The 27,141-nt window shown below is 47.9% G+C and overlaps 1 protein-coding gene across 2 annotated transcripts; it reads right to left on the bottom strand.

Moving 5' to 3' along the window:
• Positions 1-481: 481 nt before the first annotated feature.
• Positions 482-16,282, bottom strand: LOC134354399 (calcitonin gene-related peptide 1-like). Of its 2 annotated transcripts, none has more exons than XM_063063391.1 (4): positions 16,197-16,282; positions 8,793-8,930; positions 6,978-7,167; positions 482-2,022 (listed from the first exon to the last, which is right to left on the bottom strand). In XM_063063391.1, exons 1-3 carry the CDS (start codon positions 16,277-16,279, stop codon positions 6,999-7,001), a joined length of 390 nt encoding a protein of 129 aa, XP_062919461.1. In that variant the 5' UTR covers positions 16,280-16,282; the 3' UTR covers positions 482-2,022; positions 6,978-6,998. The 2 variants fall into 2 exon arrangements, with proteins under 2 accessions (XP_062919461.1, XP_062919463.1); XM_063063393.1 differs by lacking the exon at positions 16,197-16,282 and adding an exon at positions 11,435-11,556.
• Positions 16,283-27,141: the final 10,859 nt, after the last annotated feature.

Here is a 27,141-nt window from a genome sequence, read left to right as displayed (position 1 = left end):
CGGTGTACATGTGACAGGTAAAGCTCGTCTTCAGATCTTCACATCCTTCGGAAGGCCTCCTGCCTACTGTACGCTCTGTGGGTAGACTGGGGAGGAGGAGGCTTGGGGGTGGGGGTGGGGGGTGACCTGATAGAAGTATGGGAAACGATGAATGGTAGATGGTATGAACAGTTACGTGTGGTGGGGTTGTCTCGGAGGACTTCGAGTGGTAGGAGGTTTGGAGAGGATCTGAGAGGAAATGGTTCACACAGGGAGTGACTGGGCTCAAGAACTCACCATCGGGAGAGGAGGCGGCGGCAGAGACTTTCCCAACATTGAACAAGAAACACCTAGACCAGGGGATCCTAACCTGGGGTCCACGGTCCCCTCGGTTAACGGTAAGCCTCCATGGCGTAGAACGGGTTGGGAATCACCTGATCTTGCCGAACATTTAACCGCCCGGGTATAGAAGTTTATGGACCCCCTCCACCTATCACCTTCCAGCTTTGCACATCACCACTCCCCCTCCCCCTCCCCCATCTTTACCCTCACCCGGTTTCACCTTTCACCCTCAAGCTTGGACACCTCTCTCTTCCCCACCTTCCCATTCTGCCTTCTTCCCCCTTCCCTTCCCGTTCTGGCGAAAGGTGTTGGCCTGAAATGTTGGCTGTTTATTCCCCTCCACAGATGCTGCCTGACCTGCTGAGTTCCTCCAGACTTTTGCACATGCTGCTCAAGATTTCCGGCACCTGCAGAATCTTTAGTGTCCGGTACAACTGGGAACGCTGGTCGGCATGTCTGAGGGGCCTGTTTCTGCCCTGTAGGACTGTATGATAGAGACTGCTGAATCTTTGTGATTCTCCACAGACACGGACTGCGGAGACTTGATCACCGAGTGCATTTAAGTTTTGTTTTACGTTTACAGAAAACGATGGAGATGGAACTAGAGGAAGACCGCGGTGCTGAAAGTGATCAGCCACAATCTTGTTGAATTGGTGCAGCAGGAGTGAGGGGCCGAATGGCCTGGTCCTGCTCCTCTTTCTTATGACCAGTCGCACTTGCCTGTGGGGAGCCACTGGTCAGCGGCTTAACAGGGTGGCGGTGGATGGACGAGGAAAGATTCGGCGCAGTTGGAGACCAAAATAAGAGATGTTTGCGAATACGTGGACAAAAGTGAAAGATTTTGCCAAAGGCATAGAGTCATCCTTTGACCCATCTAGTGCATGCCAATCATGTCTTCTGCCTACTTCCATCTCCCTGCACCTGGACATAGCCCTCATGTACCTATCCAAGCTTCTCTTGAATTGAACCCGCCTGTACCACTTCCGCTGGCAGCTTGTTCCGCACTTCCATCACTCTCTGAGTGAAGAAGTTCCCCCTCAGCTTCCCTTTAAATGTTTCACCTTTCACCCTTAACCCATGACCTTTAGTTCTAGTCTCACCCAAACTCAGCGGAAAAAGCCTGCTTGCATTTATTCTGAGTGAAGAAGTTCCCCCTCAGGTTCCCATTAAATACCTTTCACCCTTAACCTATGACCTCTAGTTCTAGTTCTACCTACACTGAGGGGAAAAAGCTTGCTTGCGTTCACTCAATCTATACCCCTCGTAATTTTGTATACTTCTATAAGATCACCCCTTACTCTCCAGTGCTTCAGTGAATAAAGTCCTAACCTATTCAACTTTCCCTGGATTTCAGGGGTAATGTTTTGACTCAATTGGTTTTGGAGACTGAAAGTCCCTTGAGATCTTTTTTTAAAATAATTGATCTCTCGCATGAAAAATCAAATGGTTATAATAATTCAAGCCTTGATTATGACTGGGAATTTGATATTGACACCAGGGAGTGAGAGAGGATTTGGTGGAATGGAGCCTTTACACTAATGGTCTGAGAAATTGTGTTGTAGGGGGACGTGGTTCCTTCCGATGCCTTATCTCTCCCGGGATTTTGAATCTCTGGCGATGTTACAGGAGTGCTGTAGTTCCTCCAGAAACGAGTGGAATTCAGACATCACACACCTGGGAAGTTTCAACAGTGGGTCTTATCTGTGGAGAAGAGAGACGAGGTGTAAATCATCAGGGATACGAGCATCCGCGGTAGGAGCTGGAGTAGGCCACTCGGCCCATCAGGGAGGAGGTACAGGAGCCTGAAGACACACACTCAATGTTTTAGGAACATCTTCTACCCCTTTGCCATCAGATTTCAATGAAACCATGAACACAATCTCACTATTTTTCCTCTCTCTTTTTGTTCTACTTAATTTAATTTTAAAACTGAATTTAAATATATATCTATTTATTATTGTAATTTATAGTATTTTATGTATTGCATTTTTAATGTATCTAATGTATTTTTGATGAAGGTCCCTGCATTCGAATGGTCTCTCTCTTTCTCCCTCAATGCTGTCAGCGAATTGTGCTGGAGTCCTGAGTCTTGGGCAAGGTTTAATCGATGCAGATTGTGGATTGGACTCTGTAGTTCACGTTATGATGTGTTTCTGGTTTCCGGTCACTCCTTTTTTTTCTGCGTTGCCGCTCTTTGGGCAATTTTGATCAGGGTGGCCTGCAAATAACGAACGACAGAGATCTAGAGTGAATTGAACTGCGCTGAACAGAATATGTCTGGACTCTTTCGATTCTGTGTTTCTCTGACTCGGTGGTCTTGCTGTTTGCGCAGTTTGCTTTTTTTTGCACGTGGTCAGGGTGGGGGGGGGGGTGGGGTTGGTAGATGTTTTTCTTTGAACAGGTTCCATGGTGTTTGTTTCATGGCTGTCTGTGGGAAGACAAATCTCAGGAATGTGTACAGACTTTGATAATAAACGTACTATAAATCCTTTAAGTCTTTTTTTATATTATAGTATTCTAATAACTTTTTAATATTATAGTATATTTTACATATTGCACCTGCTGCCATAAAACAGCAAATTTCATGACATATGTCAGTTATAATAAACCTGATTCTGACTCTGATTATTTGGATCTTGGCAAATCTGACTCTATGTTCAGTTCTCCATTTTTGCCCTTGCGACCATTTGCCCTTGCTCATCCAAAATATCTGCTTTAAATATATTCACTATTTCCACCACCCTTTGCGGAAGTTGATTCGAAAACTCACAACGCCCTGGGAGGCTAAAATAACTTCCACCTCACTTTAATTGCCCCCTCCTTCTTATTTTTAGACAGTAAACGCTTAGTTGTAGATTATCACAAAGAGGAAGTGCCCTTTCCATATCTACTCTGGAGTGTAGGGTGCCTGTGGTCTGTGTTAGGTAAACACACACTGAATGTGACCGCCTCCCCAACCCCATATCCCATAGCCAAGAAAAAAAAACGTTTTTATTGGGACTGCTTTGTCAAGCACCTCCGTTCCATCCCTCACAAGTGGGACTTTCCGGGGCCAAACATCTTAATTCCAATCCCATTCCTGTTCTGACTTCAGTCCATGGCCTCCTCTTGGACCAGGAGGAGGCCACCCTCAGGGTGGAGGAGCAACAACTTATATTCCATCTGGTAGCCTCCAACCTGATGGCATGAGTATCAATTTCTCCTTCTGGTAAACAAATTCCCCCCCCCCACCTCTATTACCTCTTCTCACCTGCTTATTATTTGCCCCCATAGCCCCTCGGCCTTGCCTTTCTCCTGTGGTCCACTCTCCTCTCCTATCAGATTCTTTTTCTCTCCAGCCCCTTACCTTTCCCACCCACCTGACTTCACCTTTCACCTTCCAGCTAGCCTCTTTCCTCTCCCTCCACATCTCCCCCCCCCCCTTCCTTCTCAGTCCTGACGGAAGGTCTCGGCCTATTCACTGCCTGAATATGTGTGTTGTTGCTATGGTAATGGGCTGTTGGATCTCTGATGGCGGTGTTGTCGAACACAGAGGTAGAGCGTATGATATTCAGAGATTGATGCACAGAGTACAAGATGGAACAGTGCAGCACAGTACAGGCCCTTTGGCCCATAACATTAACCTAACCCAAGATCAATTTAACCCCTTATACTTACTGGCCATTACGCCACAGTAATTTAGGGCAGCAATGAATGTCCTTTAAGGATTCTTCATTGCTTTTTCTGTCACAATTTTGTTTGACCAGTCAGGGTTGTTAGTCCTGAGCTGACCTCAGAGGTCCTGAGTGGACCGCTCTCAGTCTGGCCTCTACCCTTTGACCTGTTTGGCATGGGTGACCCTACCAAGAGCCAAAGCACAAAGCTCAAACTTCAGCCAGCATAGCCATTGAGGCACACAATCCTCCAAACCTTAAGATGAGTCTCTGGTCCTTCGGGTTCCCTCGCAGCTAGGCCTCCATTTTTATTCCATCCACGCACCCATCTGGACTCTCTTAAATGTCCCTAAAGTATCTGCCTCTACCACCACCCCGGCCACGTATTCCACGCACTCACCACCCTCTGTGTAAAAAACCTAACTCTGACATCCCCTCTATACTTTCCTCCAATCACCTTAAAATTATGGCCCCCCCCCCCCCGTATTAGCCATTTCCACCCTGGGGAAAAGTCCTTGGCTGTCCATGTGATCTATGCATCTTATCATCCTTCACAGGTCTAATATGGGGATGGCGCGGTAATGAAGCGGTTAGCGTATCGCTATCACAGGTCAGGCAGCATCTATGGAGGGGAATAAACAGTTAGGGTTACGGGCCGAGGCCCTTCATCAAGAATATTTAAGGAGGAACTTGAGGGCGAGCTTCTTCGCTCAGAGCAAATGCAAGCAGGCTTTTTTCCCCACTGAGGTAGGGTGAGCCCAGAACTAAAGGTCATAGGTTAAGGGTGAAAGGTGAAAGGGGAACCCGAGGAGGGTTTAGAATGAGCTGCCAGTGGAGGTAGTGGATGCGGGTTTGATTTCAACTGAGATTTGGATAGGTATATGGATGGGAGAGGTATGGGAGGGCTGTGGTCTATTTGCGGGTTGATGGGACAAGGTAGAATAACACTTTGGCACAAACTAGGTGGGCCATTTTCTGTGCTGTAGTGTTCTATGACTCTATAACAACTCCAGGAAGTTATGATACAGATGTTACAACCCTGAAGCCACCTGAATGTTTCAATTTCAAATTCACAATACAGATGTTGGAACCCAGATGTTGCAAAGTATAACTTGCAGTCCAGAAGTGACGATGACAATAACTGATAACCCTACCTTCTTGATGTTATGACAAAGATACTACAATGCAGATGTTTACATTAAGTTGGTACATCTTAAAGCTTACAATCCAGATGTGCTGCCTCGGATCTGGAGTAACAATTATTTCGTTCTCCTTTACCCTTGTGTACAGGAAATGACATTAAATAATCTTGAATCTTGAATATTAATCCTTGGATCACAGCCCTGAATGTTATTTTATGAAATTTACTTCCTTTGGTTCTATTTCTTCTATTTGTTCGTTTGTCAATTATCCCCTGTAACCCTCCCTGTGATTCCCCGGAAATTCTCCCAATCTTATCTTTTCCTGCAACTTTCCTAAGGGATAGAACACAGAACACACAACAGTGGAACACCAGGAACAGGCCTATCAGCCCATGAAATCTCTGCTGAAGTAGAACTATATCTCTCTTCCAATCCCTGAGCATCCACGTGTCTATCTAAACACCACCATCACGTCTGTCTCGGGCACCAGCCTTGTAGTACGTTCCAGGCACTCACCACTCTCTGTGTAATGAATCTTCACCCAGCACATCTCCTTCAAACTTTCCCCCTTTCACCCTGGGGTAAAGATTCTGACTGCCTACCCCCGCTGCCTCTCATAATATTAGAAACTTCTATCAGCATCTGCCGCTCTAAAGAAAACAACCCAAGTTTGTCTAAACTCTCCTTCTATCCTCAAATTCAAGACCATCCTGGTATCCCAACATATTGGGGTGGAAGGGTTGAGATGCAGGTCACCCCTGCTTAGCTCTATGATCAGGGTCACGTGAAGTCATGGGAGCAGGTGGTGGATGGTCATTGGTGCACATCACAAGTCCTGGTTATGACTCCAGGCAGACAATCTCTGAAGAGTATTGATAATGGCTGGGGTCACCCATCTTGTAAAGATACTGCCCAGGAGAAGACAATGGCAAACCACTTCTGTTAAAAAATTTGCCAAGGACAATCATGGTCATGAAAAGACCACGATCGCCCACGTCATACGATAACGATGACATCATATGACAGGGCACATAATGATGACGTCATATGACAGGGCACATAACGATGATGATGGTGACTATGAATGAAGTTACAATATAGTCCTGACGAAGGGTCTCGGCCTGAAACGTCGACTGCACCTCTTCCTAGAGATGCTGCCTGGCCTGCTGCGTTCACCAGCAACTTTGATGTGTGTTGCTTGAATTTCCAGCATCTGCAGAATTCCTGTTGTTTACAATATAGCTATTGGGATCCAGATGTTTCAAGTTAACCCTCACATTCTACTAAGCAGATGTTACAACCCCAACAATGAGACTTGAAAGACACAATCCAGATCTCATCATCCAGATCTTAAGACCTGTATATGAGACAATCTTGCAATGCAGATGTTAACCCAGGTGTGTAAACTGCAAACCTCCAGGAGGGCCTCAACCTTGTTGTGGCTTGGAGACTTGTGCTCCTCAATGACCCGGAGAGCTATGTTGGTTGGAGTCAGGGCTCTATGCTTTGGTAGGGTCATCCATCCCAAACAGGTCAAAGAGTAGAGGTCCAGATTCGGGGGTTCAGCTCAGGGCTAACAACCCTGACTGGTAAAGCAAAACTGTTTCACGACCACGAAGAATCCTTCTATATCTGAGTGTGATGGTATTCCTGAGTCTCTATCCCGGACATGCATGACTGACAGTAGTGAAAACCGAGCTACGGACACGATGAAGGAAGCTCTGAACACCACCAGAAATGGAGGACATTCACCGCTGCCCGAAACGCCAGTGGCGTAACCGGCGGTAGGCAAGTCAGTAACCTGCAAACTGTGATCCTGACGTTACAGTCCCGCCGCTGGATATTCAGCGGCCGGCTCTACCTGTGCAGGACAGCGGAGCTCCTACATTGGAAGGCCGCGACGCTTCCTCCCAAACGCTTTCGCCCCGATGTCGGTGGGAATGAAGCTCCTGCTGCCCATTGCCCCGGAGCGGCTGAGGAAGTTGGCCAGGCGGATGGTCACGCACGTTGCCGTGTTACAGGAACGCTTCTGCTTGTGGAGCGGGAGGAGCCTGCAGCAGATATCGGGGAGAGGAGCGCGGGGGTTAAAATGGTCTGAAATGGGGGGTGCGGGCTGAGACGATCAGGGCAGTGGCGGGACAGGGAGAGAGGATGCAGCCTGATAGATGGACTGTAAAGAAGACACACACACACACACACACACACAGAAGCACAAAGTGAGAAAAAAATTATAACCAAAACTGGTGGCACGGGTTCTCAGAAGCGACAGAGAGAGCAAGAGCGAAAGAGGGAGGCGGGGTGGAGAAGGAGAAGAAAAACATGGGAGAGGAGAGGAAGAAAAAGAGCAGGGGAGAAGGAGAGAGGGAGAGGGCAAGAGAGAGAGAGAGAGAGAGGCAGGGGAGAGAGAGGAGAGGAAGGGGAGAGAAAGGGAGGAGAGGAAGGGGAGAGAGAAAAAGGGAGTGAGAAAGGGAGAGAAAGAGGAGGAGAGAGAGAAAGGGGAGAGAGAGAGTGAAAGTGAGAGAGAAGGATCAGGGATGTGACAGGCAGGCAGATAGTTGAACCGGCGGTCGAACACTATGGCAAAGAGACACACATAGGCAGAGAAATATTGTCAGCGTTGCAGACAGAGAAACGTTAGGGCAGAGAGACACAGAGAGGGAGAAAGAACACAGAGATGAAAGTCAGGAAGAACCAGGCAGGCAGAAAGAGAAAACAGACACTAAAACAGAGTCAGGGAGAGAGGGGACACAGGTGAGCAGTCGGGAGAGGGGGGACACAGGTGAGCAGCCGGGAGAGGGGGGACACAGGTGAGCAGTCGGGAGAGGGGGGACACAGGTGAGCAGTCGGGGGAGTGAGGGGACACAGGTGAGCAGCCGGGGGAGAGGGGGGACACAGGTGAGCAGCCGGGGGAGAGGGGGGACACAGGTGAGCTGCCGGGGGAGAGGGGGGACACAGGTGTGCAGCCGGGGGAGAGGGGGGACACAGGTGTGCAGCCGGGGGAGGGGGACACAGGTGTGCAGCCGTGGGAGGGGGGACACAGGTGTGCAGCCGTGGGAGGGGGGACACAGGTGAGCAGTCGGGGGAGGGGGGACACAGGTGAGCAGCCGGGGGAGAGGGGGGACACAGGTGAGCTTCCGGGGGAGAGGGGGGACACAGGTGTGCAGCCGGGGGAGAGGGGGGACACAGGTGTGCAGCCGGGGGAGAGGGGGGACACAGGTGTGCAGCCGGGGGAAGGGGGACACAGGTGTGCAGCCGGGGGAAGGGGGACACAGGTGAGCAGTCGGGGGAGGGGGGACACAGGTGAGCAGCCAGGGGGAGAGGGGACACAGGTGAGCAGTCGGGGAGAGGGGGGACACAGGTGAGCAGCCGGGGGAGAGGGGACACAGGTGAGCAGTCAGGGAGAGGGGGGACACAGGTGAGCAGTCAGGGAGAGAGGGGACACAGGTGAGCAGTTAGGGAGAGAGGGGACACAGGTGAGCAGTCAGGGAGAGAGGGGACACAGGTGAGCAGTTAGGGAGAGAGGGGACACAGGTGAGCAGTCAGGGAGAGAGCAAGGCAGATGGAAAAATGGCGACGTGACTGAAGGAGACGGATAAGCAAAGGAAGAGAGGGGTGACAAACAGGCAGGAGTGCAGACAAACAGAAGGAGAGGGAGATGTTGATAGATGGGAGATACCGTCTCAGTCTCTGGTTATGATGATCCTGCACGTAGCCTGCCACAGGCTGGGGCAGCTGCCTCTGCCTCAGTCCTGGTAAATAACGTCCGTCCACATGGCGAATGAGAACCTTCCCCAGGTTTGGGCTGCCCGGGGATCTGAAACACATTGAAGGGTTGATTGTCACTTGCTGTGGTGTAAAAATCAAAGCATTCAACACATCAGCAGAAGTCTCGCCCACGTCAGAGGCTGTTGGTATGTTTTTATTTTATTAATTGAGATACAGAGTGGAATTGGCCTTTCACACTGCCCAGCGAACCCAATGACCCTGATTTAACCGCACAACCCCAATTAACCCTAACCTAACCACGGGACAATTCACAATGACGAATTAATCTGCCCGGCACAACTTCGGAGGAATCCAGAGCTCCCGGGGGGAAACCCACGCATCTCACAGGGGGGATGTACAGAGACGCTGGGAGCTGCACCGTCGTCACGCTAACCGCTGTGCGACAGCGACACCCCTCCCCGGTCCTCTCTGATGCCATCCCTCCGTCCTGAGGGAACACTGCACTGACAGAGACACGGTGGGCAGGTCTCGACAAGGGGGTAGACATTGTGACAGAGTCACAGGGAGAGGATTGATGAAGCCAGAGAGACAGAGACGGAGAGGGAGAGATGAACAGATAAAGAGATGCACGAGGGAGAAATGGACAGGGAGAGAGAGATGAACAGACAGAGAGAAAGAGTGAGAGAGATGGACAGAGAGTTAAGAAGAGCAGGGAGATGGATGGATGGATACACAGACTGTCAGTGGACAGAATAGTCAGGAAATACGTACTGATCCAAATGTCTCTCAAATGTGGATGTTCTACCAGCCTCAACAACATCTTGTTTCATACATACAAGTCATTTAAAGTGATGGCTGTTAGTCCTTGATTACCTCACAGCGTCAAAGCTTACGGGGAGAAGGGAGGAGAATGGGGTTGAGAAGGGGACTATATCAGCCTTGGTGGAACAGAATTGATGGGCCAAGTGGCCAGATTCTGCTCGAATGTCCTGTGGTGTTATGGACACTTCCACAGTTGGAGCCTGGGGGGCTGGAGCCTGGAGATAAAGGACTGTATGTATCTGTGGACGAGTGGGCGGGCGGCAGGAACGGGACTTGCCTTCGCGACTGTTATTTGCTCCTTTTCGTGCTCCGTGTCGTTCTGCTGAGCACTGTGGGTATGGTGGTGCCAGACTGTGTGGCAACACTTGTGGGCTGCCTCTGCACGCCCTCAGGTGTGTTGGTTGTTAATACAAACAATACATTTCACTGTATGTTTCCATGTACATCTGACCAACGGGAATAACTTCACTTCCCCCATCATTGAAACGTTCCCACAACCTATGCATTCACTTTCTAGGATTCTTCACTCAAAAAAATTAGAATTTATTTAAATCTTACAACCATCCCAGAACATGAGGAAGTTAAAACCTTTGTGTTATGACCCCGTACAGACATGTGAATTTAAAAGTCTAATGACAATGGACAACAGACAATAGGTGCAGGAGTAGGCCATTCAGCCCTTCGAGCCAGCACTGCCATTCACTGTGATCATGGCTGATCATCCACAATCAGTACCCAGTTCCTGCCTTATCCCCATAACCTTTGATTCCACTATCTTTAAGCGCTCTATTTAACTCTTTCTTGAAAGAATCCAGAGAATTAGCCTCCACTGCCTTCTGAGGCAGAGCATTCCACAGAACCACAGCCCTCTGTGTGAGAAAGTTTTTCCTCAACTCCGTTCTAAATTGTCTACCCCTTATTCTTAAACTGTGGCCTCTGATTCTGGACTCCCCCAACATCGGGAACATGTTTCCTGCCTCTAGCGTGTCCAATCCCTTAATAATCTTATATGTTTCAATCAGATCCCCTCTCATCCTTCTAAATTCCAGTGTATACAACCCCAGTCGCTTCAATCTTTCAATATATGACATTCCCGCCATCCCGGGAATTAACTTCATGAACCTACGCTGCACTCCCTCAATAGCAAGAATGTCCTTCCTCAAATTTGGAGACTCCAGGTGTGGTCTCACCAGGGCCCTTTACAACTGCAGAAGGACCTCTTTGCTCCTATACTCAGCTCCTCTTGTTATCAAGGCCAGCATGCCATTAGCTTTCTTCACTGCCTGCTGTACCTACATGTTTACTTTCAGTGACTGATGAACAAGGACACCTAGATCTCGTAGTACTTACTCTTTTCCTAACTTGACACCATTCAGATAGTAATCTGCCTTCCTGTTCTTCCCACCAAAGTGGATAACCTCACATTTATCCACATTAAACTGCATCTGCCATGCACTTGCCCACTCACCCAACCTGTCCAAGTCACCCTGCATTCTCATAACATCCTCCTCACATTTCACACTGCCACCCAGTTTTGTGTCATCGGCAAATTTGCTAATGTTACTTTTAATCCCTTCATCTAAATCATTAATGTATATTGTAAATAGCTGCGGTCCCAGCACCGAGCCTTGCGGTACCCCACTAGTCACCGCCTGCCATTCTGAAAAGGACCCATTAATCCCTACTCTTTGTTTCCTGTCTGCCAACCAATTTTCTATCCAAGTCAGTACCCTACCCCCAATACCATTTGCTCTAATTTTGCACACTAACCTCCAATGTGGGACCTTATCGAAGGTTTTCTGAAAGTCCAGGTACACTACATCCACTGGCTTTCCCATGTCCATTTCCATAGTTACATTGTAGAAAGCTTGTAGAAAGAAGCTGTCCCATAGCCTGTTGGTCCTGGCTTTAATACTGCAGTATCATCTTTATCGCATGTTCTCAATATTTATTGCTTAGTTTATTATTATTATTCTTTCTTTCTTTTTCTATTTGCACAGTTTGTTGTCTTTTGCACACTGGTTGAACGCCCTAGTTGGTGCAGTCTTTCATTGATTCTCTCTCAGTTATATTTCTATAGATTTATTGAGAATGCCCTCAAGAAAATGAATCGCAGGGTGACGTATATGCACTTTGATAATAAATTTACTTTGAACTTTGAACTTGAATCTTGAATCTTAATTATTGATCAGAGACCGACTTGCAAGGAGGGAAAGAAACGGGGCTGGAGATACCAGAGAGGGCAGATGCCGGAAGTAGCAAGCTCTCTGCTGGAGGAACCCAACAGGTCAAGTAGTGTCTGTGGGAGGAAATGAATTGTCGTCGTCGCAAGAGGGTGAGAAATGGAGAGGTGGCAGAGCAGAGACAGAGAAGCAGACAAGTGTTAGATCAGTGATATGGTATTTTGGTATGAACATAGAATTCTCCAACTTCCAGTAATTCCCTCCCCCTCCCTTCCCCATCCCTATTTCACTCTGCCCCCTCCCCCAGCTGCCTATCACCTCCCTCATCGTTCCGCTTCCTTCTACTACCCATTGTGCTTTCCCCCGTAACCAATTTCCCCTGGGATCAATAAAGTATGACTATGAATACTATGACTACTATTTCCTGCCTATCCCCTCCCTGCTTCCCCTCCCCCACCCCTTTATCTTTCCCCTTACTGGTTTTTCACCTGGAACCTACCAGCCTTCTCCTTCCCACCCTCCCCCCACCTTCTTTATAGGGCCTCTGCCCCTTCCCTCTACAGTCCTGACAAAGGGCCTCGGCCCAAAACGTTGACTGATGGTTTCCACGGATGCTGCCCGACCTGCTGACTTCCTCCAGCGTGTTGTGAGTGTTGCTTTGACCCCAGCATCTGCAGAGTATTTTGTGTAGGCGATACCTTAAATGGTCACCGAGCATGTCACTCTATACTACCCTGAGATTCATTTTCTTGTGGGCATTTACAGGAAAATAAAGAAATACAATAGAATTTATGAAAAACTATACACAAAAGAAGACTGACAAATAATGTGCAAAATAAGACAAATTATGAAAATAAATAAGGAAATAATACTGAGAACACGAGTTGTCAGGTCCTTGAAAGTGAGTCTATAGGTTGTGGGATCAGTTCAGTGTTGAGGTGAGTGAGGTTATTCACTCTGGTTCAGGAGCCTGATGGTTGAGGGGTAATAACTGACCCTGAACCTGGTGGCGTGGGACCTAAGGCTCCTGTACCTCCTTCCCGAAGGCAGCAGCGAGAAGAGAGCACGGCCCGGACGGTGACGATCTGTGATCATGGCGGCTGCTTTCTCGTGGCAGTGCTCCTTGTAAATGTGCTCGGTGGTGGTGGGGAGCGGGGGCCTTGCCTGTGATGGGCTGGGCTGTGTCCACGCTCTCTTATCACGACGTCCGCTGGCAATATCTGGACCCAAGCGCGGGGGAAGGACAGACTCCGATGAAGAGACGGCGGCAAGAATTTATTTGAAAAAATTCCAAAATAACACCGGCAGCTCGGCCGAGCAACACCGCGAGAAGCAACATTCTTAAAACTAGGACCCCGCGATCAGCGCAATTTGGACTTCCGCTTAAATAATACAAATAACACGGAATTCCTAAGCCTATAAATATGAACTTAACAAGCTTAAACATAAAGCACAAGGAGACCAATAACAAAGTGCGGGTCGCTCAAGAAAAACTCAAGGAACTTTAGATGAATAAACGATTCTCATTAAACAATAATTAACCAATTCAGGAGCTCCAAAAGCCTTGGCGCCCGTGCCTCTCCGGCGCCCCACACAGGCCCAAAGAGCTCATTACACCCGCAGACATGTCCATCCCTGGGCATTGGCGTTTCCATACCAGGCTGTGGTGCAGTCAGTTGGAAGACACTCCACTGTGCACCTATAGAAGCTGGCCAAAGTTTCAAGTGACATGCAGAAACTTTGCAAGCTTCTAAGAAAATGTATGTACTCTGGAGGAAAGGCAAACAAGTCAGTGGAGGTACTCAGTGGGTCAGGTAGCATGCGGGGAGGTTGATGTTTTGGGTCGTGTCCTGACGCAGGGTCTCAATCTGAAACATCAGCAGCAGCTGCGTAACAGAGGACTCTCTGATCTACGGGCTGTTCCCGAGGACGCACACGGAGACCAACATCCGGTGCTGCTGGCAGATCATCAACTCGGTGAAAGATGCTCTTTGGTCGGCCCGAAACTTGATGATCTACCAGCACATGGAGATGTCCGTGGGAGAATGCTGCCGACTGGCACATTCTCGGCTGCAGGAGTACGTGCTGAGGGACGCACTGAAACTCGGTGCAGCCACCGCAAGGGCCCGGTGGGGAAGGAGCACAGTATAGGTTTCTTCACCCGCGGGAGTGGGAGGGGTCGGGTGGCGGGGAGTATACCCCTCAACAACGATGTGGTAAGGTGAACAACTAGAGTGCCACGTGGCTGGCCATAAGTACGGATATGTACTGACTATAATGGGAACGTATGTAAAGGATGGGAAGTTATTGAATATAATTATATTTTTGAATAAAGTATATTTTGAAATTAAAAAAAATCATCCACCCCAAATTCTGCTTGACCCACAGATCCACTCCTGCCTTTTTTTTTTGGCATCAGTAGCCGGATCATCTGGTCATTATCACATCAGTTGTGGGAACATAGCGTGTGAGCGACCCAGTTACCACACTTCCTACGTTAAAATAGCACTCCAGTTTCATAGTTACCTCATTCGCTCTGAAGTTCTTTGGGACTTCCCGAAATTGTGAACTGTGTCTTAAATACTGTCCAGCATAACAAAATTCAACCTTCCCCTCCAACAATGTCTCAATATACATCAGCCGGGGCGTTATTAGGCAAGTGAAACGATTCAGATTTCTGTTCTGCACAGCTTAGGTGGAGCAGAAAGAGGAATTGGTGGGGGAAGAGGGAAGAATCTTTGGGTTTTCACCTCCGTAAACACAAAAGGTGCTGGAAATATCGAGAAACACGCGTAAAATGGTGGAGGAACTCGGCTGCTCGGGCAGCATCTAAGGAGGGGAATAAGCAGTCGACGTTCTGGGCTGAGTCCTGATGGGAGGACTCATCCTAAAATGCTGAGTTTATCCCCCCACACGGATAAAAAGATAAACTAAAAGACACACACAGAAAGCTGGAGGAACTCAGCAGGACAGGCAGCATCTAGGGAGAAAAAGCACAGTCGATATTTTGGGCTGAAACCCTTCGGCAGGACGCTAAAAGATCGGCTGTATTTGTCACATGTACATCAACACATTGAAAGGTATAGAGAAATGCGTCATTTGCATCAAATCAAAAAGCTAGGGTGGTGCTGGGCGCGGCCCGTAAATGGCGCCATGCTTCCAGTGCCAACAAAGCTTACTCACAACTCCCTAACCCTAACTGTACGTCATTGGGCTGTGGGAGGAGATCAGATCTCCCTGAGGAAATCCACACTGTCATGGGGAGTGCGTAGAGATTCCTTACAGGCAGCGGTGGGAATCGAACCCTGGTCTGTGATTGCTGTGTCTCTGGTAATATTGGCTAGACTCGGTTGAGAGGCACGTAGTGGTCCAATAGCCCCTGCCAACTGTCAGGTAATTAAATGTCAGCATGGCTGAGCTCAACGGAAGCTCGGCAGACCCAAGTGATTTGCTATCCTTTAGCGTAACACCTCCTAACCTCTGACCCTACACTGGAGAGGCCTGAAGCAGAATGAGGAGAGAACCTTTGCCCTGTCCACCACAGAAGACAGGGTCTCCTGGTGGCTACCTGCTTCATTTTGACTTCCCACTCCCATTCTGACCTGTCTTGTTGAAGGCTTCCTCTACTGCCACGATGAGGCCAAACTCAGGGTGGAGGAGCAACATCTTGTATTCCGTCTGGGTAGCCTCCAACCTGATGGCATGAACATCGATATCTCCAACGTTCCGTAATTTCCCCATTCGAGTGACGCTGTCACCCCTTCCCTCCTCCTCACCTGCCCATCACCTTCCTCTGCTTCCCCTCCTCCTTCCCTTTCTCCCAAAGTCCACTGTCTTCTCCTATCAGATTCCTTCTTCTTCAGCCCTTTACTTCTTCCACCTATCCCCTTCCAGTTTCTTACTTCATCACCACCAGCCCTACCTTTCCCCTCATCTGGTCTCTCACCTATCTCCTGCCTGCTTGAACTCCCTTCCCCACTCCCCACCTTCTTCCCCCTCTCCTTTCCAGTGCCGAGGAAAGGTCTCAGCCCAAAATAATGTTTTTTTCCCTCCATAGATGCCACCTGACCAGCTGAGTTCCTCCAATACTTTGTGTGTGTCTCACAAAGGTTTTGTTCCCACAAGGAAGAACGACGTCCTTTGCCTCTTTTTACAGTCACCTCAGACTTCAGCTACCTGGAGATCACTCAGCCCTGCAGTCATAGCCAATCATTCTTTACACAAGGAGATGAGCCCTTCAGCCCATCTAGCCTGTACTGGCCACCAGCTACCGATCAGGGTCAGGAATTGAGGGGGTCGTGGGGGGGGGGGGGGGGGCAAGGGAAACACAGAGACGGAGGATAACTCACCTGAGGGAGTAATGGTCTGAATCCATCGCCGCCACCATCGCGCACGCCAGGATCAGCGAGAGGGGGAGTTGCATCGTCAGCATCGTTCGCTGAAAATAGAGAGAGAGAGCGTCACACACAAAATGCTGGAGGAACCCAGCAGGTCGGGCAGCAGCCATGGAAATGAATGATCGGTCGCTGTTTCAGGCCGAGACCCTTCTTCAGGACTGAGAAGGAAGGGGGAAGATGCCGGAATGAAAAGGTGTGGGGGTGGGGGGGGTGAAGAAGGAGGTGGCTAGGAGGTGATAGGTGAAGCTAGGTGGATGGAAAAGGTAAAGGGTTGGAGAAGGAGGAATCTGCTAGGACAGGAGGAAAAGGGAGGGAGGAGGGGACCCAGGGGAGGTGATAGGCAGGTGAGGAGGTGAGGAGTGGGGAATAGAAGAAGAAGGAAACAATTACTGGAAGGAGAAATCAGTGTCCATGCCATCGGGTTGGAGGCTACCCAGATGGGATATGAGGGGTTTCTCCTGCACCCTCAGAGTGGCTTCATCGAGGCAGAGGAGGAGGCCAGGAACTGACATGTTACAACGGGAACAGGGATAGGAATTAAAACGTTTGGCCACTGGGAAATACCACTTTTGGTGGCTGGAGCGGAGGTGCTCGACAAAGTGGTCACCCAATAAACTTCGGGTCTCACCCGTGTAGAGGAGGCCCGAAACAAATTGGAGGACGTAAAAGAGAGCACATCACTACCTTGTGCCTTTTACCCAGGAGCTAACAGAGAGACCTGCCCCTTGGCAAAGACTCCCGAATCAAACAAACCAATAAAATGGAAATTTGAGACTCCTGGTCAATATTAGAATTACAATCAGGTTTATTATCACTGACATATTGTACACCATTAAATTTGTTGTTCTGTGGCAGCAGTACGGTGCAAGACAGAAAGAATTCGTGCAAAAGAGGAATAGCAAGGAGGTGGTCATAGACCTTTCAGAAATCTGATGGCAGAGAGGTAGAATCTGTTAGAACATAAACAGTACAGGCTGTTCAGCCCACAATGTTATGCCAGCCCTTTAACCTACTCCAAGATCAATCTAAACCTTCTCTCCGTTTTTCTTTCATCTCTGTGCCAGTCTAAGAGGCTCTTAAATGCCTACCTTCTTTTTGTGGCTTCTCCTCCCTTTCCTTCAAGTCCTGATGAAGGGTCTTGTCCCAAAACGAGGACTGTTTATTCCTCTCCGTAGACGCTGCCTGACCTGCTGAGTTCCTCCAGCATTTTGTGTCTGGATTTCCAGCATCTGCAGGGTCTCTTGTGTTCTTAAGTGTCCATATGTTGTATCTGCTCCACCACCATCCCTGGCAGTGCATTCCATGTACCCACCACTCTCTGCATAACAAAACCTACCTCTGACATTCCCCGCCTTATTATTTCCTTCCAATCACCTTAAATTATATTTGTTTTTACTGAGATACCGTGCGGAATGGGCCCCTCCAGCTCTTCTAGCAGCACCCCCCAGCCTAACCCTAGCCTAATCAGGGACAATTTACAATGACCAATTAACCTACCACAGTCTTTGGACTGTGGGAGGAAACCAGAGCACCAGGAGGAAACCCACGCGGTCTTGGGGAGAACGTACAAACTCCTTACAGACAGCGAGGGGAATGCCCCCTTGTCTCAGACATTTCCAGCCTGGGAGAAAGCCGCTTGATCTTCCTCTCGAGCTATTGATCCTAAAGCTGTTCCTGAAATGCTGAGTGTGGGTCTTTAGGCTCTTTTGCCTCTTCCCTGATGGTAGTAAGGGAGAAGACCCATGTTCCTAGGAAATCTCAGGCCAGCCAGCCAATAACATAGAGCATAGAAGAGTACAGCACAGAAACAGGCCCTTCGGCCCACAATGTTGTGCTGACCCAACTAAAAAGCAAATCCAAAACACCCAAACTCTAATCCCTCCTTACCTACACAATGTCCATATCCCTTCATCTTCTTCACATACATATACCTATCTAAATATCTCTTGAAAACTTCTGACGTATTTGCCTCTACCACCACACCAGGCAGCACGTTCCCGGCATCCACCACTCTCTGAGTAAAAGACGTCCCCCTCACATACCCTTTGAACCTAATCCCTCTAACCTTCAATGCATGCCCTCTGGTATTAGACATTTCAACTCTGGGAAACAGATAGTCTCTGTCTACTCTATCTATGTCACTCATAATCTTGTAAACCTCTATCAGATCTCCCCTCAGCCTCCGACACTCCAGAGAAAACAACCCTCGTTTATCCAGCCTCTCGTGATAGCACATGATTAGAAAGGCTGGCTCTGTTATAGGAGTCAAACTGGACTCACTGGAGGCTGTGATAGGACAAGGGACCCTATGGAAAATCCCGGCAATTCTGGACAATGTTTCTCACCCTCTGCATGCCACCTTGGCTGAATAGAGGAGACATTTTTAGCAATAGACTAGGACAACTGCGCTGTTCCAAAGAGCGCTATATGAGATCATTCTTACCCTCAGACATTAGGCTCTATAATGAGTCAACAAATAGCCGGGGAAGTGATGACCCCCCCCCTCCTGTTAGGCTGTTTGAGGTAACTTATTTTTTATTCTTTCTTATTTCACTTCTAATATTTGTAATGCTACTGTGACACTGTAATTTCCTTTGGGATCAATAAAGTATCCATCTGTGCCCTCTAAACCAGGCAGCATCCTGGTAAACCTCTTCTGCACCCTCTCCAAAGCCTCAACATAACACCCTGGGGTCCCTGTGCAGATAAGGAATTCAGCCAGGAGTGGAGCTGGAAAGATTCATGAGGGTGTTACTGGGAGTGGATGGCTTGAGTTATAAGAGGAGTCTTGATATGCTGTGATTTTTTTTCCCCTGGAGCGAAGGGTGATGTCTATACCTCACAGAGGTCTGTAAAACCTCAGGGGATGTAGATTAGGCAGGTGGTCACAGTCTTTTTCCCAGGTTAGCGAAGTCTAAAGCAAGAGGAAATAGGTTTAAGGTGAAAGGGGGAAGATTTCAAAAGGGATATAGAGGGGCAACGTTTTCAGAGATGGTGGTAATATAGATGGAACAAGTTGCTGGAGGAAGTAGTAGGGTCAGGTAAAGTTTGATGCTGATTTTTCCTGTGGGGGAGGGGGTGGGGGTTTGGGGTTTGTGAGTATTGTTTCTTTTCTTTTTCATGTTGGGAAGGGGTTGATGTCTTTTCTTTCAACAACTCCCAAGGTCTTTCAGTATTTCGTGGCTATCTGGAGAAGACAAATATCAGAGTTGTATTGTACATGCATACTTTGACAATAAAATGAACCTTTGAAGCTTTGAATTACAATGTTTAAATAAGATCCAGATGGATATGTGCCTCCAAGAGGACCACAACCTTGTCGTTGGGTTTGGAGACTTGTATGCCTCTATGACCCGGAGAGATATGCTGGCTGGAGTTGTGGGCTTTTGTGCTTTGGCTTTTGGTAGGGTCACCCATGTCAGATAGGTCAAAGGGTAAAGGCTAGAGTAAGAGTGGTCCACTGGGTCCTCCAGGTTCGGGGGCTCAGCTCGGGGCTAACAGCCCTGACTGGTCAAACAAAACTGTTACGGAAACAGCAATGAGGAATCCTTCTACATCTGAGTGCGACGGTATTCCTGACCCGGGCCCTGCATGACTGACTGTAGTGAAAACCGAGAGGAAGCTTCTGACACAATGAAGGAAGCTCTGAACACTGCCAGACTCAGCTGACCTTTATTGCTGCCCTGAACACCAGCGGCGTAGCAGACAGTAAGCTAAGATGGGTTCGTGGATCGGGGAGGTTTAGAGCAGGGGTTCCCAACCACTTTTGAAGCCATGGACCAATGCCATTAAAGCAAGGGGTCCATGGACACCAGGTTGGGAACCCCTGGTTTAGGAGATCATGGGCTGAACGCAGACAAATGGGACTAACGTAGAGGTAGACAACGCGGTCGGCATTGGTGAGTTGGAGCGAAGGGCCTGTGCAACGCCACGAGGGTGGGGGTGGGGAGGGGGAGCAGCAGGCGAACAGTCTGAAGACAATGCAGTCATTGTGTCTACGGCAGCTGAGGGGCAGGGCATAAGGGAAAGGCAAGAGATTCTGCAGATGCTGGAAATCTTCAGCAGCGCACATAACATGCCAGGGGAACTCAGCAGGTCCGGCAGCATCCATGGAAATGAATAAACAGTCAAAAGTTTTGGGCTGAGACCCTTTGTCAGGGACCTTTTCTCTTTCTCTCTCTCTTTGTCTGCCTTTCTCCCCGTGTGCCTCCATGTCCCTCTCTCTCTCTCTCTCTCTATCTCTGTCTCTCTGTCTTTGTGTCTCTCTCTCTCACTCTATCTCTTTATCTCTCTTTCTCACACAAATTATGTCTTTTTCTCTTCCTCTGTCTCTCTCTTTCTGTCTCTTTTCTCTCCCAGTCTCTCTGTTTCTCTGTGTGTCTCTTTCTCTCACATTCTGCCTGCCTCTCTTTCTGTGTCTCTGTGTCCCTTTTCTCTCTCAGTCTCTCTCTCTCTCTATTCCTCTCTCTCTCTCTCTCTCTCTCTCTCTCTCTCGCACACATTCTATCTCACCATCTCTCTCTCACTCACTCACCATTGACAGGATGGGAAGTATGAGTTAGGAAGTGCCACTCCTTACCTGTCAGTGTCCCTCTAGGGGCTCGAAGGCTTGTATTTCTCAGTGAGCTGGGAGTCTCTGTTCCCTGAGCTGTAGCCCAGGCTCTTTTATAGACCTGGGACAGGGGAAGGGAGGCTGCAGGTGTCTGTAAGGTAGGATGCAGCCAATCGCCTTGCAGGACTGCCGGGCTGTTTCTTTGTTCCCTCTCTCCAGCGACGGGGACGATCTGGCATTTGATTCTCCACACCCTGCTAAGGTGGGCTGTTTGTGCTGGAGCCAGCCTGCCTCTCCTCCGCTTCCTCCCACACACAGCGAAGTTTTCAACTGAAACAAACCCCATACGTTTCCCGAGCACCGCTCATCTCTGTCTCATGGCCAGTGAAGCCCACTGTTTTCAACAAGGTTGCACGGGGGGTTTGGAGGGAGGGCGTGCAGGGGTGGCAGCTGGTCGGCGCACAGCAAGATCCCACAAATGCCAGTGCGAAAATCTGTTCTTCGGTTGACGCCGGTCGAGACATAACAGGAGCGTGGTACACAGCGAGGCGAGGATGCCTCTAGTCTGGTAGAAGACGCAGACAATGCCAGATGGTGTGCGAAGCGATGTTCTCTGCCAAGGACAGTAAGAGACAAGGCTGACCAAACATCGCAGCTCAAAATAGAGTTCAACAGCAGAGGGGGCTTCAGGGAACATTTGCACAGATCTTTGAAAGTGATAGAGAGCGATTAGTAAAGTACATGGTATCTTAATATTCATAGACTGATGCACAGATTACAACATAGAATTTAAAACAGTAGGCACAGTCCAGACCCTTCGGCCCACTATGCTATGCTAGCACTTTAATCTACTCCAAAATTAACCTGACCCTTCCCTTCTACATAGCCCTTCATTTTTCTATCAGCCAACTGCCTATCGATAAGATTCCTAAATGTTCCTAACGTAACTGCCTCTACCACCACCCCTGGCAATGATTTCCTCGTGCCCACCACTCTCTCTGTAAAACCCTACCTCTGGCATCCCACCCACACTTTCTTCCAAACACCTTCATGTTATGCGCCCTTGTGTTAGCCACTTCCTCCCTGGGGGAAAAAGAGGTCTCTGGTTGTCCACATGATCTATGCCTCTTATCATCTAGTACAACTCTATCAAGTCATTTCCTATCCTCCTTCTCGCCAAAGAAAAAAGCCCTAGCTCGCTCAACTGACCCTCATAAGGCATCCGTTAGTCTTGCGAGACCATGGATCTGCGCCTGGAAAGTCTTTACTCTCCAGGGCGCAGGCCTGGGCAAGGTTGTATGGAAGACCAGCAGTTGCCCATGTTGGAAGTCTCCCCTCTCCACGCCACCAATGTGGTCCAAGGGAAGGGCATTAGGACCCATACAGCTTGGCACCAGTGTCGTCACAGAGCAATGTGTGGTTAAGTGCCTTGCTCAAGGACACAACACGCTGCCTCGGCTGGGGCTCGAACTCACGACCTTCAGATTGCTAGTCCAATGCCTTAACCACTTGACCACGTGCCCACTGACCCTCATAAGACATGCTCTTTAATCCAGGCAGCATCCTGGTAAACCTCCTCCGCACCCTCTCCAAAACTTCCAGGGCAACTGGAGAACTTGTCTACCGAGGTGTTACGGGTGGAACTGAGAAATAAGAAAGGTATGATCACATTAATGGGGTTAAATTATGGACCACCCAACAGTCTGAGGGATTTAGAGGAACAATTTTCAGAGAGATTGCAGACTACTGCAAGAAACATAAGGTTATTATAGTAGGTGATTTTAACTTTACATATATTGACTGGAACTCCTATACTATAAAAGGACTAGATGGGATAGAGTTTATCAAAGGTGCTCAGGAAAGTTTCCCTCATCAGTGCGTAGAAGTCCGAATGAGAGAGTGTGTGGTACTTGATCTGCTATTAGGGAATGAGACAGGGCAGGTGACAGAAGTTTGTGTAGGGGATCACTTTGCATCCAGTGATCACAATGCCATTAGTTTCAAAGTAAATATGGAAAAAAAAAATAGGTCTGGTCTGCAGGCTGACATTCTAAATTGGAGAAAGGCCAATTTTGATGGTATCAAAAATGATCTGGCAAGTGTGGATTGGGACAGGCTGTTTTTTGGCAAAAGTGTATTTGGTAAATCGGAGGCCTTCAAAAGTGAACTTTGAGAGTACAAAGCTTGTATGTGCCCGTCAAAATAAAAGGTAAAGATAACAGGCGAAGGGAACCTTAGTTTTCAAGAGATTTTGAGGCCCTGGTTAAGGGAAAAAAAGGTGTATAACAGGTACAGGCAGGTAGGAACAAATGAGGTGCTTATGGAGTATAAGTAATGCAAAAGAACACTTAAGAAAGAAATCAGGAAGGCTAAAAAAAGACGGGAGGTTGCCCTAGCAGACAGGGTGAAGGAGAACCCTAAGGGATTCTACAGATACTGTACGTCAAGAGCATAAGAATTGCAAAGGACAAAACTGGTCCTCTGGAAGATCAGAATGGCAATCCATGTGTGGAGTCAAAGCGGATGGGGGAGATCTTAAATAATGTTTTTTGCATCTGTATTATCTCAGGAGGTGGACACAGAGTCTATAGAATTGAGACAAATAGACCCCATACAAATTACAGAGGAGGAGGTGTATGCTGTCCTATGGCAAATTATGGTGGATAAGTCCCCAGGGCCTGACAAGGTGTTCCCTCGGACCCTACGGAAGGTAAGTGCAAACATCGGTGTGGCCCTGACAGAGATATTTAAATCATCCTTAGAGACAGGTGAGGTACCAGAGGACTGGAGGATAACCAATGCTGCTCCACTGTTTAATAAAGGCTCTAAAAATAAACCAAGAAATTATGGACCAGAGGGACTGGATAAATAAATTTTTGCATAGGATGGACTGATTAAGGTTGGTCAGCAAGGCTTCATGTTTGGTAGGCAATCTCTAACCAATCTTATAGAGTTTTCTGAGGAAGTTACCAGGAAAGTTGACGAAGGCAAGGCAGTGGATGATGGGATAGGAAATGTCAAATACTAGAGGACATGCATTTTAGGTGCAAGGTGTCGCTGCCACGGAGTCTGGCTGCTCTCACAGGCGGGCAACCGAAAGAAGGTGGCAGTTACGCACGTGAAGAGGCACGCTTTCCAGCCAATTAGGGTTTCTTTGTAATTGGATTTAACTCTTGCTTCAGTCTTGTCAAGCACAGGGATGACAATGCCCCCTGCCTTCCTTAGTCCAAATTCCAGGATAGAAGATTAGTGATTTGGACAGATGCTGTTACAGGAACGATATTAATTTAGTTCCAGGTTACTACTTTCGAGGTTTATCTAAAGCATTGTGCTAACCACTACGCTACCATACCACTGTTGCAAAACAACAAATTTCATGACCTATGCTGGTGCAACTAAACTTCATTCTGATTCGCATTGTGGCTTCGAGATGTTACAAAATACTGTCTTGTCCGGATAGCAGCTGGGATCTTGAAGTCACTGTGTGGAAGAATGGTGGAAGAAGAATTAGAATTACAGGATCAGAGATCGGAGAAACAGGCCCTTCAGCCTAGCCTCTTCACGCCAGTCACCCTGCACCTATCCATATTGAACCAGATTCATAAGAGATTCTGCAGATGCTGGAGGCACGGTAGTGTAGTGGTTAGCACAACGCTTTACAGTACAGGCAACCCGGGTTCAATTCCCGCTGCTGTCTGTAAGGAGTTTGTACGTTCTCCCAGTGACCAAGGAGGACACGTGGCCAAGTGGTTAAGGCGTTCGTCTAGTGATCTGAAGGTCGCTGGTTCGAGCCTCAGCTGTGGCAGCGTGTTTGTGTCCTTGAGCAAGGCACTTAACCACACATTGCTCTAGTGTCTGGGTGAGGAGTGGCGCCCCACACAGACTTCCAATCTGCGCCTTGTAAGGCATGAAAATGCCCGACGCAGGCCTCTGAGTTGACGTTCCCGCCCTCCCTCCCCCTGTGACCGCGTGGGTTTCCTGCCCCTCCCCCCCCCCGGGTTCTACGGTTTCCTCCCACAGTCCAAAGACGCACCGGTTGATAGGTTAATTGGTCATTGTAAGCTGTCTCCAATTAATCTGGGGGCCTGCTGGGGCATCCCGGTTCGAGGGGATGGAAGGGCCTTTTCTCTACTGTATTTCTATAAAATAAAAATTAAAAACTCAGCAAGCCAGGCAGCTTGGGGAGCAAACGGCCGACCTTTCTAAACCCAGTTCCAACATTTTATGTGTGTATGCTTTGAAATTTGTTGCTTTGTGGCAGCAGTGCAGAGCAAGACATAAAATTACTGAAGTTACCAAAAAGAAGTGAAAAAGAGGAATAGTGAGGTAATGCTTATGGGTTCATGGAACATGCAGAGATCTGATGGCGGGGGGAAGAAGCTTTTCCTAAAACGTTGCGTGTGGGTCTTCAAGCTCCTGTACCTCCTCCCTGATGGTATCGGCTAGCACTTTGTAGACACCTGCCAACCTAGCTATACCTTTTTGTTCTTTATTACGAACCTTGCTGCAAATCACATTTCCACCTTCTGATATTGCTCACCTCTAGAAAACAGATTATAGTCAGTTCTGGTTAATTGGGCCATTGGTTAATCAGGGCAGCCGTTTATTTGGGGCAGAACAAAAAGTAATCAAGAGAATAGCTGGGATTCCCTTTGTTTATTTGGGACACAATGCCGCTTAATTGGGACAGGAGACTGTTGCCGAGCAGTTTCTAACTAGCGTCAGTCATGTGAACTTGTTTAGCTGTTAGATGGTACATCGTGCTTGGAGCGAACAATTTGTAAATATCGTCAGTTGTGTGTGTTCGTATTCAAAATGCAGTGATATTTTGTCACTGGTAGTGAGAAATAAGCAGTAAGGCAATTCAGAACAGTTTTGTTTACTGCTGTTTCAAGCATTCAGGACTGGAGGTGCCAGAAATGGCTGGGAGTGAAACTATTTCTCTACTTCATCAAGTTGGGAAATACGAAGAGCTTGAAGATATCGGCAATCATCTCGAATGTTACAATGAAAGTGAAGATTTGGGCGATGCAAACGTCGAGAGCATCGTATGAAGGCAGTCCATTATCTACACTCGATTTCTGCATTGATTTTGTTCATTGCGTACACTGGATGAATTCCTCAGTTGAAAACTATTGGGAACTAATACACAGTTTTATAGTACTGTGGTACTATTGGTCGTGTTCTAATTTGTTCTATATTTCACTTAAATACACAATTTGTTACTCAGTTTGTCTTTTTTATACTTTTCTAAGTATTTCCGATTAACCAGAATGCACCATATTTAGATACTCACAACTTTACATTTACTTTTATGGAATCTTGCTGCGCACAGACCAGCTGACAGTGATTAATATACCGAACAGAAGCAATCGACACGACAGCTTTGTTTTACTGGACTGGCACGGATGTCTATGCTACGGCAGCCCTCTGCTTCAGGGATTCTGGAAGAACTCTCACTCTCTGTTCCCAAAGGAAGGTCCCTGCGTTGTTAGAATGGTCTCTCTCTCAATGCTGTTGAAGGACAGTGCCCGAGTTCTGCATCTAGGGCAAGTTTTAATCGATGCAGTTTGTAGATTGAACTCTGTAAGTCACTCTATGATGTGTTTCTGGTTTCTGATCACTCCTTTTTTTATTGTTAATTTGGGTGATTTCGGATCGGGGCAGCCTGCAGATAATGAACACTGAGCTGTACGGATTATGCCTGGACTCTTTCAATTTTGTATTCTATATTCTGTGTTTCTCACTCGTTTTTTTTACTGTCGTTTGCGAGATTTGTTTTTCTTTTGTATGTGGGGAGGGGTTTGATGTTTTTCTTTGAACGGGTTCCATGGTGTTTCTTTGTTTCATGGCTGTCGGTGACAAGACAAATCTCAGGGTTGTGTACTGCATACGTACTGTGATAATAAACGTACTTGAATCTTTGAATCAGTTTTTCACTATTTATTTCTCTTGCAGTTTAGAATAATTTTATGCCTTTGCACTGTACTGTTGCCACAAAGCTACAGACTTCACATCATACACGGCTGAAATAACAAGTCTGGTCCTGGTCCTAATCCCGGTTCTTATTCAAGTTGCAGACTCTGGCATCTTTTAAGTCCCAGTTTTGTAAAAGAAGGCAGCTCTAACAATGCAGCACTTTCCCGACCTGGTGCTGGGATTAGAACATCGAACATAGAAGAGTACAGCAATGTTGTGCCGAACCAGCTAAACAGTAAATCAAAAATACCCAAACACCAATCCCTCCTAGCTACCCAATGTCCATATCCCTCCATCTTCCTCACGTCCATGTTTCTATCCAAACGTCTCTTAAAAGCCTCTACCACCATACCCAACAGTGCATTC

Source organism: Mobula hypostoma, chromosome 11 (genome assembly GCF_963921235.1).
Source record: "Mobula hypostoma chromosome 11, sMobHyp1.1, whole genome shotgun sequence".
NCBI lineage: Eukaryota > Metazoa > Chordata > Chondrichthyes > Myliobatiformes > Myliobatidae > Mobula > Mobula hypostoma.
This window is presented reverse-complemented; position numbering and strand designations above follow the sequence as displayed.

What these genes read in the sequence shown, in the direction of transcription:
- LOC134354399 (XM_063063391.1), bottom strand. Translation starts at nt 16,279, where the DNA reads ATGCTGACGATGCAACTCCCCCTCTCGCTGATCCTGGCGTGCGCGATG. An exon ending in TCAGACCATTACTCCCTCAG is followed by an intron (nt 8,931 to 16,196) that starts GTGAGTTATCCT and finishes AATGTGTTTCAG; the next exon opens with ATCCCCGGGCAGCCCAAACC. An exon ending in CATAACCAGAGACTGAGACG is followed by an intron (nt 7,168 to 8,792) that starts GTATCTCCCATC and finishes TATCTGCTGCAG; the next exon opens with GCTCCTCCCGCTCCACAAGC.